Source organism: Mus musculus, chromosome 14 (assembly GCF_000001635.26).
Source record: "Mus musculus strain C57BL/6J chromosome 14, GRCm38.p6 C57BL/6J".
Lineage (NCBI taxonomy): Eukaryota > Metazoa > Chordata > Mammalia > Rodentia > Muridae > Mus > Mus musculus.
The window spans coordinates 77591735-77606334 of record NC_000080.6 but is presented as its reverse complement, the minus strand read 5'-3'; the positions used below and the strand labels follow the sequence as shown (position 1 = coordinate 77606334).

At 46.0% G+C, this 14600-nt stretch overlaps 1 protein-coding gene and 1 long non-coding RNA gene across 37 annotated transcripts in view; one reads left to right on the top strand and one right to left on the bottom strand.

Moving 5' to 3' along the window:
• Enox1 (ecto-NOX disulfide-thiol exchanger 1) overlaps positions 1–14600 on the bottom strand; it is a 565516-nt gene that overhangs the window by 115429 nt on the left and 435487 nt on the right. For all 36 annotated transcript variants that reach the window (XR_003950851.1, XR_003950849.1, XR_383179.3 and 33 more), the window contains one exon: positions 13343–13555. Coding sequence is in view for 27 of the 36 variants with exons in the window: in XM_006519001.4 (XP_006519064.1) it covers positions 13343–13555 (213 nt within the window). In the remaining 9 variants the exon portion in view is untranslated. The remainder of the gene's footprint in view (positions 1–13342; positions 13556–14600) is intronic.
• Gm52115 lies at positions 9729–13344 on the top strand. Its single transcript, XR_003951128.1, has 3 exons — positions 9729–10016; positions 10527–10680; positions 11222–13344. It is a non-coding gene; the product is annotated as a predicted gene, 52115 (long non-coding RNA).

The following is a 14600-nucleotide window of genomic DNA, read 5'->3' as shown; positions in this document are numbered from 1 at the left end:
AACTGCATCAGATATTTGACCCAAAGTCTTAAAACATTTAGTTTCAATGCTACTGAACTGTAACAAACTTCAGTTGAGATCCCCACATTGGGCCACTGGCCACCAAGCTAGCAGCACATGGCTCTACGTCTATTCTTCTTATGGTGGCCACACTCGTGGTAGGGCCATTTGGTTGCAAATCAGAGTCCGTGATCTTCGGTGGATCAATTTTCGGTCATACCACCGGGCAAAGTATAAATTCCCCGAGTGGAAGTGTCTTTAACATTGGTGGCTGCTCTGTGCCATCTCTCCTGCTGTGATGTAATGGTTGTCCTTATAGGACACTGATGGACCCAACACATTCCAAGTGGTGGAAATGGTACATGGTTTGGAAATCTGGTTTATGGTGTCTGAATGTGGCTGAGCCCAATAGAATCCTCCTGGCATCAGGTGACGTCCATAGTCCACGCCATTTTTAATCTCTTCCCAGATCATTGTCCTTCTAGAACATCCTGTGGCCCTACATGTGGCTTGCTGTTCTCTCTGCAAGTCTCAGGATCTCTGTACCTATCTTCATGTCTGTTTCACTCAGTGCCTCTTAGGATTCCTCTGGCTCCACTTTGTGTTCCTTGGTGTCTGGCTGGATATAGGAACCCATATCCAGTGTCTGGACCATCTAGCATCCTTCCTTGCAAGGGATCTCCCAGCACCAGGGCAGAGGCACTGGACAGTGATAGCCCCCGGGCCTCCTCAGCAGGAACAGAGCGTAGTGGCCAAGAAAATCCCAATGATTTCTTATGAACTGTTGTGAGGAACATTTGTCTTTAGTCTCCCACAGGAAGAAGAGCATAGAACAGGGCAACCATAGATGCAGGTAACATTTAAACAAGTTCTCTGGAGGAAAAGTGGAACAACCAGTGCAGATCTCAGATTCTGGGACTGTATAAGATCTTTCAATTTTTAGCATGGGGCAAAGAAGCATTGGAAGCAATGAGATAACAAAGACAAACGCATCAAAAGAACATGGTCCCTTCTCCTCCGCTGCTCTCCCCTACAGCTCCCGTACTTCCAATATCCCGTGTTCCAGCTGCATGGGTGTGAAAAGAGCCTTAAATCCATTTAGTGTCCCAGATATCTGGAGCAACTGGTTACATTCTCCCTGGAAGCAGACTTTCCTACAGAAAGCACCTCAAACAGATCTTGAATGCCTAATTTTTGTTTTTAATGCTCACAATAGAGCTCACAATAGAGCTTTAACCCTGTTGGGTTCAGAAGAATCCTGCCCATCTTTTCTATTGTCTTTTTGAGGGATAACATATTTCCAAATCCTCCGTCAATAGCTCAGAAGGGATTTTCAAAGGCAAATATCAAATGAAATAGTTGACCCCACCCCCCCACCCCCCACTACCACCAGCCTGTTACTGGGTCTTTAAACACTAAAAGCTGGGCCTGGAGAATCCTTCACGGAAAGGAGGGATGAGAGATGAGAACCAAGACTTCAGATGGAGTTGGAGAGCTGCTGTGTATTGAGCATAAGTGGGAGACTTACCAGAGAGAGGAGAAAGAGAGAGAGAGAGAGAGAGAGAGAGAGAGAGAATATGAATCACGGTGGTAGAACAAATGTCCAAGGGCAGCAGTAAGCACCACACCTCTGGCGGAGGCAGCCACATCAGATGCTGAAAGTCCTGACTCCTGCATGGTCCCATGACAGAGATGAGCTGCCTGGAGGGGAGTCCAGGAAGCAGAATACAGTGATAGCGATGCTTCAACGGGGCCTGCACGAACCTTACAAGGTGAGCAGGAACAGGGCAGTTAGGAGCGTTGACTGGAGATGATTCAAAAGAGCATCCTGTGACACAGAATTCATTATGGACCTGCTAAACTTGAGTCCCCAAATGCCAGCCTCCAACTTGCTTTCTCAACTGCTTTGGTTAGATGAGGCAAAACCAACTGTTGCTATTAGGGAATAGGGATACTGAAAAAAAATTTTTTAAGAGGATTTATCTTTTTGTGGCAAATTCCAGGTAAGCAGGAGACGGTCAAACTGCTCAAATAAATAAAAGGACATTAGGTAGACAATGACATAAATATCTAGTTGATAGAAATCCTAGTCCATTGGGGTGAACTGCAGATCTGCTTGGGTGGAGAGCAGGTGAAGTTCTGAGTGCAAGTGTGCTGTTCACACCAGTGAGGCTATGTTGAAGACCCCTGTGCCTCAGCACCATGGGAGCAGCAAAGCCTTCTCTGGGTGAGGCTTGGAGGGATGAAGACGACGTCCTTTGGTATGAAGGCCAATGTTGCGTCAGTGTATGCCCAGCATCGCTTTCTCCTCCCTTTAGATTGCTCCCCTAAAGAGCTGACTCCTGGGATTAGCTAAACCTGCTTCTTTGGTCAGCTCTGTATAAACAAGATGTCTCCTTTGCCTATCAGTATGCAATGACTCTGCCTCTGTCCAGTGGTGTACGACACCACTGCCCTGTTCAGCTGCATAAGTCTGCTGAGCTTCGCAGGTGCTGTCCGTTCTCCATCAGAAAGCCTAACCCATGGGATTCCAGCTTCTCTCTGTCTCTGTGCTTGTCCCTTCTTCATTAGCTTCAATCCACTTAGGTCAACCCCTGGGGCTGTATGAGGGTGCAGCGTCCTTGCGAATGCATGCGTCCAGATGTTTCTGGTCCAAACTCGCCGAAAGAAAAATGCATGCAATTATAATTGCAACGGTTCCTTCCAATGCCCAGCATCTCCAAGGCTTTATAAATCTGACAGGTGTCCTGACTAGTCTCCACTACTGACTCAACAAAAGTAATATACACACACAACACAAAGTTACACAAAACGAGAAGTGAAGACTACCCTCTGAGCCCAGGCCCCTTCGACAGCTTCCCGAATTAACAACAAAGGATGTTAACAGATCCTGGCACAGTCGGGCAGCTGTGCACACAGTACACAGGTGTGACTCTTTCTATGTTGCGCCTTTTGTGCTGACACTGTTCCTGCACCTTGCTTTGTTTCAATTAAGCCTTGTCTTGGAAACTTCTCATGTCTACCCTTAATAAGGCTGCAACAAGAATTCTCAGACATGGCTTCTGACCTTCTTCTATAAGCATCTTTATTTCAAAGTTCCCGGCAGTGACTAAGAAAAAAGGAGTTATCTAAATTTTTAATATTGAGAGACAGTGTCGACTTGTTCTCCAGTGTATGCTCTCTAAATGTTGGGTTTGGTTGCTGGGTTTGGGTTTTTTCTCAGACCATCTTCCTCCACCTGGCCATAGTTATGGGAAGTAACAGGAAGAAACCCACAAGGGGTCAGATGACATTAAGTTTAGCTTTTTCTAGCAGATGGAAGAAAGAAGGAAAGAATCACATATCAACCAAGTCTCCATTCCGGCAATACCGAAATTTGAAGTTTCCTTTATAAGCCAAAACAAGTCCAGAGTTGGAAAACTATTCTTTTTTCAGTAGCCGGGGTACACCGTGGAGAATAATCTATCATAGGGAAGCTAGATTCTGAGAGACTGTCCTCAAATAGTGATTCAGTTTCCGTCTGGGTGTCCACTGGGGTCCAAATGATTCTGAGAGAATTGTTTAGTGGCAACAGGCTAGCTCTGGCTACTTAACACACTGCTAGGTGATTATAAAGCTATAGTTTTCAATGTCTGTTTCTTCGACAAGCACAATTTGGGCACTCATAGATACATGCAGAGTTCAGACCAGTGACGGAATCAGTAACTGGGGTGTGGAGGTACCTGACTAGTTGACACTATCTAGGTAACTCTGATGGATGGTAAAATGTAACCTCTGTGTCAGAACAGAATCTCATCTATCCATACTTACCCACATAGACCAAAGTCTTTGAGCACCAAGTTAATGTGCCAACAATATAACAGATGCTCTGGGGAAGAAAGAGCCAAAGACCTGGCCAGCTCTTCACTGGCTTCAGACAAAGCAAGAGACAGTCATGTGTAGTTAGGTGAGCTACTAAATGAGAAATGTTGCAAGGATTTCCAAGGCAGGGAGCCAAGAGAGTCTGGAAAGGGCTTCAGTAACCATGAGTGGGCTGTGACTTCAAGGCAAGTAAAATTTTCGAGGACAAAGAGGCCAAACCTGCGAGGTTGTGACCATCCAGGAAGCTGTTTGCCTTTCTACAAAATGTTATTGAGGAAACTGAACCATAGGGTAGAAGAATCAAAGTGCCTGGATGAAGGGCCCCTACTTCCTTTGTCCCTACTAAACTGGCTTCTGCTTCTCTCAGTTTTAAGTCCTGAGGTCCCTCTCCAGCTTTCACTGAAATCCATTGTTTTTAATGTTGAAATAAAACAGGCAGAACAGTAAGCCTCAGTGAGAAACTGAGCCGGGTTTGAGTTAAGTTTCCTCTGAGATAGGAACATTCCATCCTACAGGGAAGAAAGATCCTTAAGTTAAAAAGTAAACAACTCAAACTAACATCAGAAAGTCCCTGAAACTGAACAGAATCACTGGGTCCCTGCCTGGTCTAGTAAACAATAAAAGTTGAGTCCCTCTCAGAGAAGCCAAGCAACCAAGAAGACTCTGAAACCACCCAGCTGCCTAGAAAAGATTAGACCAACCGAGGGCCCTGGGAGGGGACATTTTCCAACCTTTTGAGCTGCCTGCAGGCTGTGCAGTGTACTCCCGGTTCCCAGCTATGTGAGCTGCCACCCATGTTGGAAAGGCCTTAGTGATGCAGCTAGCTGTCTTTGAGCCATTTCTGCTTCTGTAATTCCTCACCCATAATGCAAGAAAGCCCCAGTATAACTCAAGTTGACTTTGGTGGTACTGTGGTCTGTTGTGAACTTCCTGTCTGGAATGAGTAGACTTCCCCTAGGAAAAGTTTTGTCACAGAACAGGGTTGCTATTAGACTGTGACACTGAGGGTGGTTATGAAAGAGAAATACAAGGCTACGGAACCAGGACTAGCCAACCTTTTGTCCATCGGATCACTGTCTGTGTCTGGACCCAGCCTTTGGCCTTCTCAACTACAAGGCAAAGAACACTGCACTAGGTGAGTGGTTCTCAACCTTCCTAATGCTGTGACTCTTTAATAGTTACTCAGGTTATGATGATCCCCAACCATAAAATTATTTTCACAACTGTAATTTTATGACTGTTTTGAGTCATAATATAAATATCTGATATGTAGGATATCTGATATGCTGCTCCTGTGAAAGGGTTGCTCGATCCCCAAAGGGGCTAAGACCCACAGTTTGAGAACTGCTGTACTATGCAATACTAAATCTGCTCTCTAGTCCTGGGTATCTCAGGGCCAGGGGTGAGCAACTCTGCTGAATGAGCTCCATGTGGGCTCTGTTTAGGTCTGGGAAGAAATCCACTGACTTTCCAGCTCCTCCCACACTTCTCCTGGGATGACTTCTTCCTCTGGCAAAATGAGGTGAAGATACACAGCATGTCTGCCTCAGGAACACATCATCTCAGCCTCAGAGTGATTTGTTCTCACTTAGAATGGTTTCCTTTTAAATTAAGTTTTGTGAACAATCTTTTGAGTGGATTCTGTCCTATCAACAGACATTCACTCCCTGTCCCTCCCTTCCTGCATTTCATAGAAGTCTTTTGTTTAGCCCCCAGGACTGGCAGCCATGCAAGGTACCTGAGGGTCTTAGCACCAGATAAAGCTGTGTCTTTTCTGAGGTCATTCATTCATGATCATGGTGCACAATGGAATCTTCCACAGTTCTTGTTTGTTCCAGAGGGTAAGGCTTAACTTTCCTCTCACGTATTTTGGTGTGATTAAAATGTTCTTTGCAAACTTAGAATTGTATTTTTGGTAAGAATTGAAAGGAAGGATACTAAAAAGGGTCCGTTCAGTCGTGGCGAGCTTTTAGTGTCCTCTGACAGTTTTCGTACTGTGAGAAGTAGAATATTCGGTGCTCACTCTTCATTGGAGCCTTCATACACCATTATTTCCTTTGGATATTTATTGTCTGAGACCAAAGAATGTGTTTTGTGTTAACTTGTTCCATTCCTTTCCTTTCCTTTCCCCTTTTCCCCTTCCCCTTCCCCTTTTCCCCTTCCCCTTCCCCTTTTCCCCTTTTCCCCTTCCCCTTTCCCTCTTCCCCTTTTCCCCTTCCCCTTTCCCTCTTCCCCTTTTCCCCTTCCCCCTTCCCCTTCCCCTTCCCCTTTCCCTTCCCCTCTTTCCTTTCCTTTCCTTTCCTTTCCTTTCCTTTCCTTTCCTTTCCTTTCCTTTCCTTTCCTTTCCTTTCTCCCTTTCTCTTAGAAATAATATTTAAAGCATTTAATGTTCTAGTAAGTAAAAACTATCAACATAATATTGAGGAGAAAAAGAAAAGCTGTCAGGTTCAAGTTGCTAAAAAGTATCATGGAGATATTTTTTTTTAACCCCCTTCCCTTGGATGAGCTATGGCAATGACTTCTACAGGCATGGGAAAACATTTTAACACTTCATAAAATTCTTTTTCGACAGCAGGGGATACAGGAACCAAATTTCCCTTGGTGGAAATAAAAAACATTTAGCTGAGATGTTCCTGGGAAGTAAATGATTTCAGAGAAAGCCTTTTAGGCAGAAGAAATGTGGAGGACAGCAGTCTGCCTGTGAGGTGTGGGTGCGTGGAGGTCAGAAACCCTCGTCTTTCATCCAGCACTTAGCATATGACCTGGTACTTAGCAGGGCTCTAGTAAATATTTGTGGGATGATTTTAATCATTCATTCCAACAGCAGAGGCTTTTACGATTTCAGCCGAGAAGACAGATGACAGCATGACAAGGGGGGGATGTCAGAGCATTGCAGAGCCGCCTCTGACAATAACTGTGACCGGCTTTGGCACCTGCAGGGCTCTCGGCACATGTTCTCTTGGTGGAGATGTGGCTCCTGATACTCACAGCGGCTCGAGAGGCAGCCACCACAGTGAGACACTGGCATACATGCAGGGATGGCTAGCTGCTCCTCTGTTCTATTATCACCTGAGGCAAACTGGACATCACGTGGGTCCTGCCTACCCGCTTGCCTTTAGGTAGCCTGGAACACTCAAGGATCTAAGTTGTCCGCACGGCAGGCAAGGGCTGTGGGGCTAATATGGTACCTTGGGGGATTATCTGGGCAAACCTTCTCATCACAGAAAGGAGGACACAGAGATTCAAGGGCTTAGAAGACTTTCCTGAGGGGATATGGCTAATTACTGCTTGAGCCGAGATTAGAGCCGGAATCTCTTCAAACCCAGTCAAAAGCATCTGCATCATTTGCTGTTTTGAAGATTGAAGATGAGACTAGTGCCACTTCCTCTCATATAAATGGGCCAAGCCAGGCTGCATGATGGTTGGAACTGTTACAGTCTCTACGATACAATCAGAGTAGTAAAAATAAGATAATCCTACTACCTCATAACATATGTGTATTTTGTGTGTTCTAGTTTAAACAGAATCCATATTAGTGCTGAGTCAGTTGAGAGCACAGTACTACACATACACACACACGCACAGGCACATGCACATGCACACACACACAGGCACAGGCACACGTGCATGCACACACATGCACGCATGTAAACCCACCTCCAAACTAGACAAGCTTTAGAATGTGCTCTGAACCTACTGTTTTCCTATCCAATTTCCAACTCAAGTTTTGCTTCCCTTCATGCCTGCTAAGTGACAGGTATTTCTAGTCAGGACTTGGGTGTGCTTTTACAAACACTGCCAAGCTCAGGAGTGCTGTGGTGAACTATGTAAAATGAACAGTGCATGTGGCTGGTGTCTCTGGCATAAAATCGTTCTAGAAGAACATAAATCAACTTGATGCACACAGAACTAGGGGTTGTTGGGGACTCACATATTCATACTAAGATGGGTGCAGACAGACTGGACAGGCTTTAGGAAGGAAGTCTGATTGGCAATGAGGTTTGAATCTGGTATTGGAGGAGAAGCCTTTCAGGCCAGGAAATAGTGGATCAGTGGGTGGGTGGGTGGGTGAGGGTGTGGGTGGGTGGGAGTAGGAGGAGGGCATGCCAGAAGTATGCATTTCAGATAGCCATGCTTCTGTTTGCTATGCTGCAACTGACCCAATGAATCCCTCCCTGTAAACTCAAGCTTGCAGTTTTATGGCATCTTCCATTCTTATTAAAACAAACAAGCAAACAGACAAACAAACAAACCAGACATTGGTGCTAGAAAACAACAACAACAAAAGCAAACTATTCAGATGGACAAGGGTACGAGAGGGTGAAGGACGATTAGAAGCAAGAGCCTTAGCCTTCACTCTGACATTACAGTCTTTCTGCATTTAATATCAATAATAATATCAAATGCATCTTTCTGCATTTAATATCAATAGGCCCTTTTCTATTACTGAATATAGCTCCTTGATACTTTATGGCAAAGCTAGGATGGAAACAGAGCCTACTGGACTCATTAGGAAGATGTTTCCAGAACATGTGTGAATGTTGGCCAAAGAGCACACCAGCAGAGCTAGAAGGTAGCTAACTGGTGGTGTTGGAAGTGTACGAGAAGTCAAGAGCATTCCTGATTTCTTTCTTCTAGCTGGCAACAGAACCATCTCTTTAAATGCTTCCAGTAGGTGTGGCCTTTTTGGAGGAAGTGTGGCAGGTACTGTGGGTGCGGGCTTTAAGACCCTCAGCCTATCTCCCTGGAAGTCAGTATTCTGCTAGCAGCCTTCAGATGAAGATGTAGAAACCTCAGCTCCTCCTATACCATTCCTGCCTGGATGCTGCCTTGATGAAAATGGACTGAACCTCTGAACCTGTAAGCCAGCCCCAATTAAAAATTGTCCTTTATAAGACTTGTATTGGTCATGGTGTCTGTTCACAGCAGTAAAACCCTAACTAAGACAGTACTACTGCCTAATGAAGAGACCATGTAGGAGAAAGTAAGCTGAGTTATTAGCTCCTGGATATCAATACTACCCAACCCCAACCTCATTTTATGTGAGAAAGCTAAGTGCAATTCATGTAGACTTTGCCAGGAATATTAATATAGAAGAATGGGGTTATTGCTTCTGGGCCTTTTGGCTAAGATCAAGTGTGGAAGAATGGGGTTTGACTGGTTCTGAATTTGGAAATTTCAACAAATTTGCTAATCAGTAGTTACTGTGTTCAAAGCGGACATATGGTATTAATTCCAGAACCAGGTTCAACATAAATGGACCAAGCCTGGGAAACTACATATACCAACAAAAACGCCATAAGAAAGAGGACAAGCTCAGGTCAGGAGATGTGACAGACTCATTCTCAGTGGGCAGGGAGCTAGTGAAGCCCTGAGTGAGTGTGTCCTTGACACGGGCAAGGCTTTACTAAGGGCTACATGATCCTATAGGAATGGCAAAGCCTTCTTTGGTCCATGTGAGAATGATGAGTGTGCAGAAAATGTCCCCTGTAGCTCCTCCTCCATGTTTACAGGCTGAAGACTGCTCTCTATGACCCATTTTTACTGAGATTAGCTAAACCCACCACCTTGTTCAGCTGTGTACAACAGCCATGCTTCCTCGTTCAACTCTATATAATAAGCATGCTGAGCTTCCTGAGGCTGGGGCTCCATCAGAGAACCGTGGGCACCCACTTTTGGTTTTCTCCTGTCTGTGTGTCTTGTCCCCTCCCTACTTCAGTTAGATCCATCCTAAAGCCATGCATATTGTGTCAGCACACTGCCTACCAGGTTAGTGAGGCCACTGTTAATATTTTCAAAGTGAATGTGAGGACTTTGTCCCCTTAGCATTCAGGGAGTGGTCATCGTTACACAAAAGCACACACAAAAGAATGGGGAATTGATGTTGTTAATGGAGCCACGCAACCTGGTCTGCTTAATTCCAGCTCAGGCTGCACAGGAGGCTACTTCTGTCTTCATGTCATCCTCGAAGAGTTCGGCTTTCGTGGATACGTCTGAACCCCTCCCCGTGCTACCGATGGGGCTTGCGCTTTTCAGCCAGCACTGAGCTGGCAACGTCAGCTGGGGTTTTCACGGTCTGCTGATAACTGCCCATTACTGAGATACTACTGAGAATTGAATTACAGAGCCAAGGAGAGCCTCCCAAAGAGGGATGGGTAGGTGGTAAACCTAAAGGTGGTAGGAAGGTTATAAAGGGGAAGAGTCCAGCATCAGTGTCTTTGCTGGCCTGCACACAACCCTACTAATGGCCTCTAGCCTGGCACAGTGATTTTCAATGAGAGCGCAGCCAGCAAGCTTTCTTTGATTTATTTGGTTCATTATATATGCAGGCTGAAACCCTGTTACCCATGAAAAATTTCCCTCCCTCTACATCTTCCTCTTTTCTGTTTGGAGACAGGGTCTTATTTATCCAGTCTAGGCTGGCCTTACACCCGTCCCTCAGCCTCCCTGGTGCTGGTGTCACAGAGTACCACACAAGTGGCTATGCTATGGGCAGGGTCTGAATGAACTACTTCAGGTTTTCTTCTCACCTGCTTTGCAGCTTACCCATCGCTTACTAATCCCCTCCCTCCCTCCCTCCCTCCCTCCCTCCCTCCCTCCTCAATTCAGAACACTTCTGTCTCTTCTAACCCTTGTGTCCGTCCTCATCCCACTCATAACCCAAGATCTCGTCACACACCTGGATAAGTGCCGCAAAGGTACTATGGTGGAAAGGCCATCAGAAGAAGGGGGACTAAGAGACCTCCCAGGAGGCCGACCTTACAACTGAGACCTAAAGGACGAGAATGATTCCAGCACGCGTAGCAGAGGAAGAGCCAGGTAAGCAGGGGGAGTCAAATGTATAAAAGAAAGCCCAGAGGTTAGAAGGGGCATTGTTGACCTCAGGAAGGATGAGGCTGGTGAGGATGCCCATTGACTCCGGGGCAAACATGCTGAGGCTGGGACTGGAGAGCTGTGGCAGCTGAGAAGGGTGAAGGATACTTAAGGTAGAATGGGAAGCTCCCTCAAGGTAGAGGTGTGGGTGGGGCGCTCAGATGTCTGACAGATGGTATGAGAATGGGGAATTGAAAAGGAAAGGCAATCACGCTTCTCAGTGAAGCCTTCCTCTTCCATATTGTGAGTGACTCAAGCTTATCCTGGAGATCAGTGATCAGCTGGGGCTTCTATCTCCCACTTTCCTTGTTGTTAGGCTTGGCCATATGTAGCCTGTTGGGCCCAGGGAGACATGCGTAGAAACCTTGGACCATTGGACTCGTCTGCCATTTTCCGGGTGTGAAGCCAACCACGTTGGTAGGGATTTGTGTTACTTGCAAGTGGACACTACATCTAACTGACACATTCTGCAATGCCAAATGCCTAGGTACCATGAATGTGAGCAGTGGTCATCAAAACGAGACACTTGGGCCACATGGGGCTATCTATGCCTTTTCAGGTAAGAAATGTGGTTGGAAGCCATGTGCCCAAAGAGTAGACCTCGAGATGGGGTTTGCTGGTGGAAGGAAGAGTATAAAAAGTGCTTACAAGCTGTTAGTCGAAGAATTTATCCGAATGGGAAAGGAAAGCCAGAAAAAGGAGAAGGTTGGGAGACTGAAGGCCTGAGCTCAGACGTCTGCATTTCAAGAGTCATCTCTGACAGCCATCGCCACTTGGTGGGGGATTCCCTGATTGCAACCTCACTCATTCCTCAAAGGTAAACCCCTGTCCTGGGTGTGTTCCTCTCAGCTCAGGCATCAGGGCTGCAATGGCCCACCCCGAGCTTTACCACTGAGAGGCCCATTGACGATATACATTGTATCCTGTCTACCTAGTTGCTTCTAATCTGGCCCGAGGGCAGGAAGGCATGTTCAATTCTTCCAGCCTCATCCCCACTAGTCCCTATGTAACAGCACTGCCAAGGAGAGCATGATTTTCTCCTATTCCAACCATGTGAAGCCCACCATGGCTTCACAGCTGTTGTCAAGGGGACATTGCAAAAGGAGGCAATAAAGGGCATGCAGATACAGATGGAGACGTGGTTAGAATTGAGTCCCCTGAGCAGAGAGGTTGTGGACAGTAACAACTCTACTGTTTGGGCACGTGGCTTCCAACCATATCCACCCCCCAGCCCCTCCAGGAACTGTTCTTTCCATACTGTTTAGCCTTCCTTTTTTCTCTGCCAACCAACTCTTACCTTCTCTCTGGCCACTCATCCACTGCCGTCGTTCTTCCTTTCAAAGCTAGAGTCAGTATTAACTTTCCTTCTTCTCCACCTAGCAGTCCTAACTCTAGTGTGGCTGGACCTCCACAGCTGGGTCTAAGGCCGCCATTCAGTGCTGATGAGTTTTGCTAGTACAGTACCGATCCGTGTGAGGTGGAACACTCCTGTTCCCCACATTCCTTTCCTTTCAAGGCCAAGTGCTCCTGGGCTGGGCATTTGGTCACCTACCAGTTTACATTTGGGGATTCATTGCTCGGCACTTAACTCTGCATTGCTACAAAAACTGTCTAGCTGGCAACAAGGTCGTGCAAAATGTGTTCATACTTAAGATCCTGGCTCAGTCATCCCTCTCTGCCTTCCTACCCTAACAGACACATCACCCCTTAGGATTGTGCTGATGAAGGAGCGGCAGGCATTTGGCGCACTAGATCACTGCAAATAATAGTTATTTTCAGAAAAAATATGTAAATTGCATGTGTTGCTGTCATGTGTGGGTCCCCACACCTGGAACGGAATGGAGCAGAGGCCCCGGAGCGATGTCACTCAACAGCTTTTTACCAAGCGACAAGACCATCAGCAGCTGAGATGCATTGTGCTGCTGTGACATTAACTGCAGACATGGAGTGCCACAGAAAAAGTTGACGCCCCCTTTTTTTTTGAATAGAGCCCAGGGGTAATTACTGTGACTATTGTTCTATTAGAAAGCTCCATTTATGCTCCTTCATCAATTCAGGATCTTGACATGAAAAATCGCGGGCATTAAGTGTTTAAGGCAATTTGCTTTCCAAATGAAGAAAGTCTATTCTTCAGTCATCAGCGCAGATGGCCAAAGCTCACCTCACAAGGAGACTGAGGAGGGGGTTTGCTCCCTAAACAGAGCCCGGGGACATGTTCAAGGCCTGTTCCCAGTCATCAGTCCCAGTAGGATATACAGGTCTGGGTGGGCAGCCTGCAGGTGGACAGTGGCTGCCCCACAGGGGTGTGGTGTGAACTGAGGTGGGTCCAATGAGCCCAGATGAACCTGGCTGCCCTGTCTTGGGGGCCAGGCACGGAGTTCTGAGGAAAAGCTACAGAAATGTTGCTCACCTTGAGAAGTAAGCTCTCAGGGCAGGTCCGTGCTCTTCCACATGCCACAGAACATGAGTCGGTTATGAGGTGTGCCATTCAATATGGAGTAAAATGGGAGACTTCTGAGCTACTTACCCCCACATGAGAACATAAAATGGGAACAAAAGAAAAGGCCAAACCGTGACAAAAGAGATGGCCCCCCAAAGCGTTACTTACATTGAGTGAGGATCCCCGTTAAGGCATTTTTGAAGTTCTCCTTTGCTTCCTCCATTTCCTGCTCGTGGGTAGCCTTTTCATTCATGAGCCTGCGCACGTGGCTGTTGGCCGACTGAACCATGGAGTAGAACTGGTTTGCCGAGCGCCGGTTCACCTCCCCACGCTCGATCCAGGACAGCAGAACTGTGATAGCCTCAGAGAACTTGCTGTCATCTAGAACGGAAGGTGACGGCAAGAAAAAGCCACGTCATCAGGCTGTTCTCAAAGCATGTGAGGTCTCCCCGAGTAGTGCTGCTTTCTCAGAACTTGACAAATTAGCTTTCCTCTGAAGGAGGCTTTGTCATTCCATAGCTTAGCTATTCTCTTCTTCCTCTGGCTCCATGGAACCACCTAGAACCTATTCAGGTATTTCTCTGGGAGCTGTGCTGGGAATTCTTTTTTTCTTCCTTTCTTTCTTTCTTTTCTTTTCTTTTTTTTTTTTGTTTTTTTTTTTGTTTTTGTTTTTGTTTGTTTGTTTGTTTGTTTGAGACAGGGTTTCTCTGTATAGCCCTGGCTGTCCTGGAACTCACTTTGTAGACCCAGGCTGGCCTCAAACTCAGAAATCCGCCTGCCTCTGCCTCCCAAGTGCTGGGATACTTAGCTATACTCTGCCAACACATTCTCATAACAAGCCTAGACTGTGCTTTATAAGGTCGACTCCAAAACCTTAAGGACCTATTTGGCCTTCACTGTATTTGTCAGAAATGCTATATGATGATATAATTATTTTTGGTATTTATACAAGATAGCTAAGATAGCATCAACATGTAGACCACAGAAAAAAATTATCTTGAAACTTCTTGTAATAGGATATACTGTCCCCAAAGCAGGCAGGAGAAATAAAGTCATTTATTGTTCTACTGAAATTCAAAAGTAATTTCACTTTTAGTTTAAGATAACAGATTTCATTACAATGAAAAATGGAGTGTTAGCTAGTTTTCCACACAAGGGGGTGTGTTCCCTGAGGTGGTCAGTCAGCCTTTGCTTTGGGTGGCTAGTGCAAAGTCTATTTGAGCTTGGTGTGAGCCTCAGGTGAGAATAGGAAGTGGAGAATCTGTACATAAATGATAAAGTTTATTTCAAACGGAACAAAATAGGCTTGCTTGTTTGGGGAATGTTGTGTGGCTCGGAGGTGGTGGAAGGCAGGTGTGCAGGTGATTAAGTTAATTACAACTGGAAGGTGTACGCCACCTATTACAGCACTAATCGATGTGGCTAT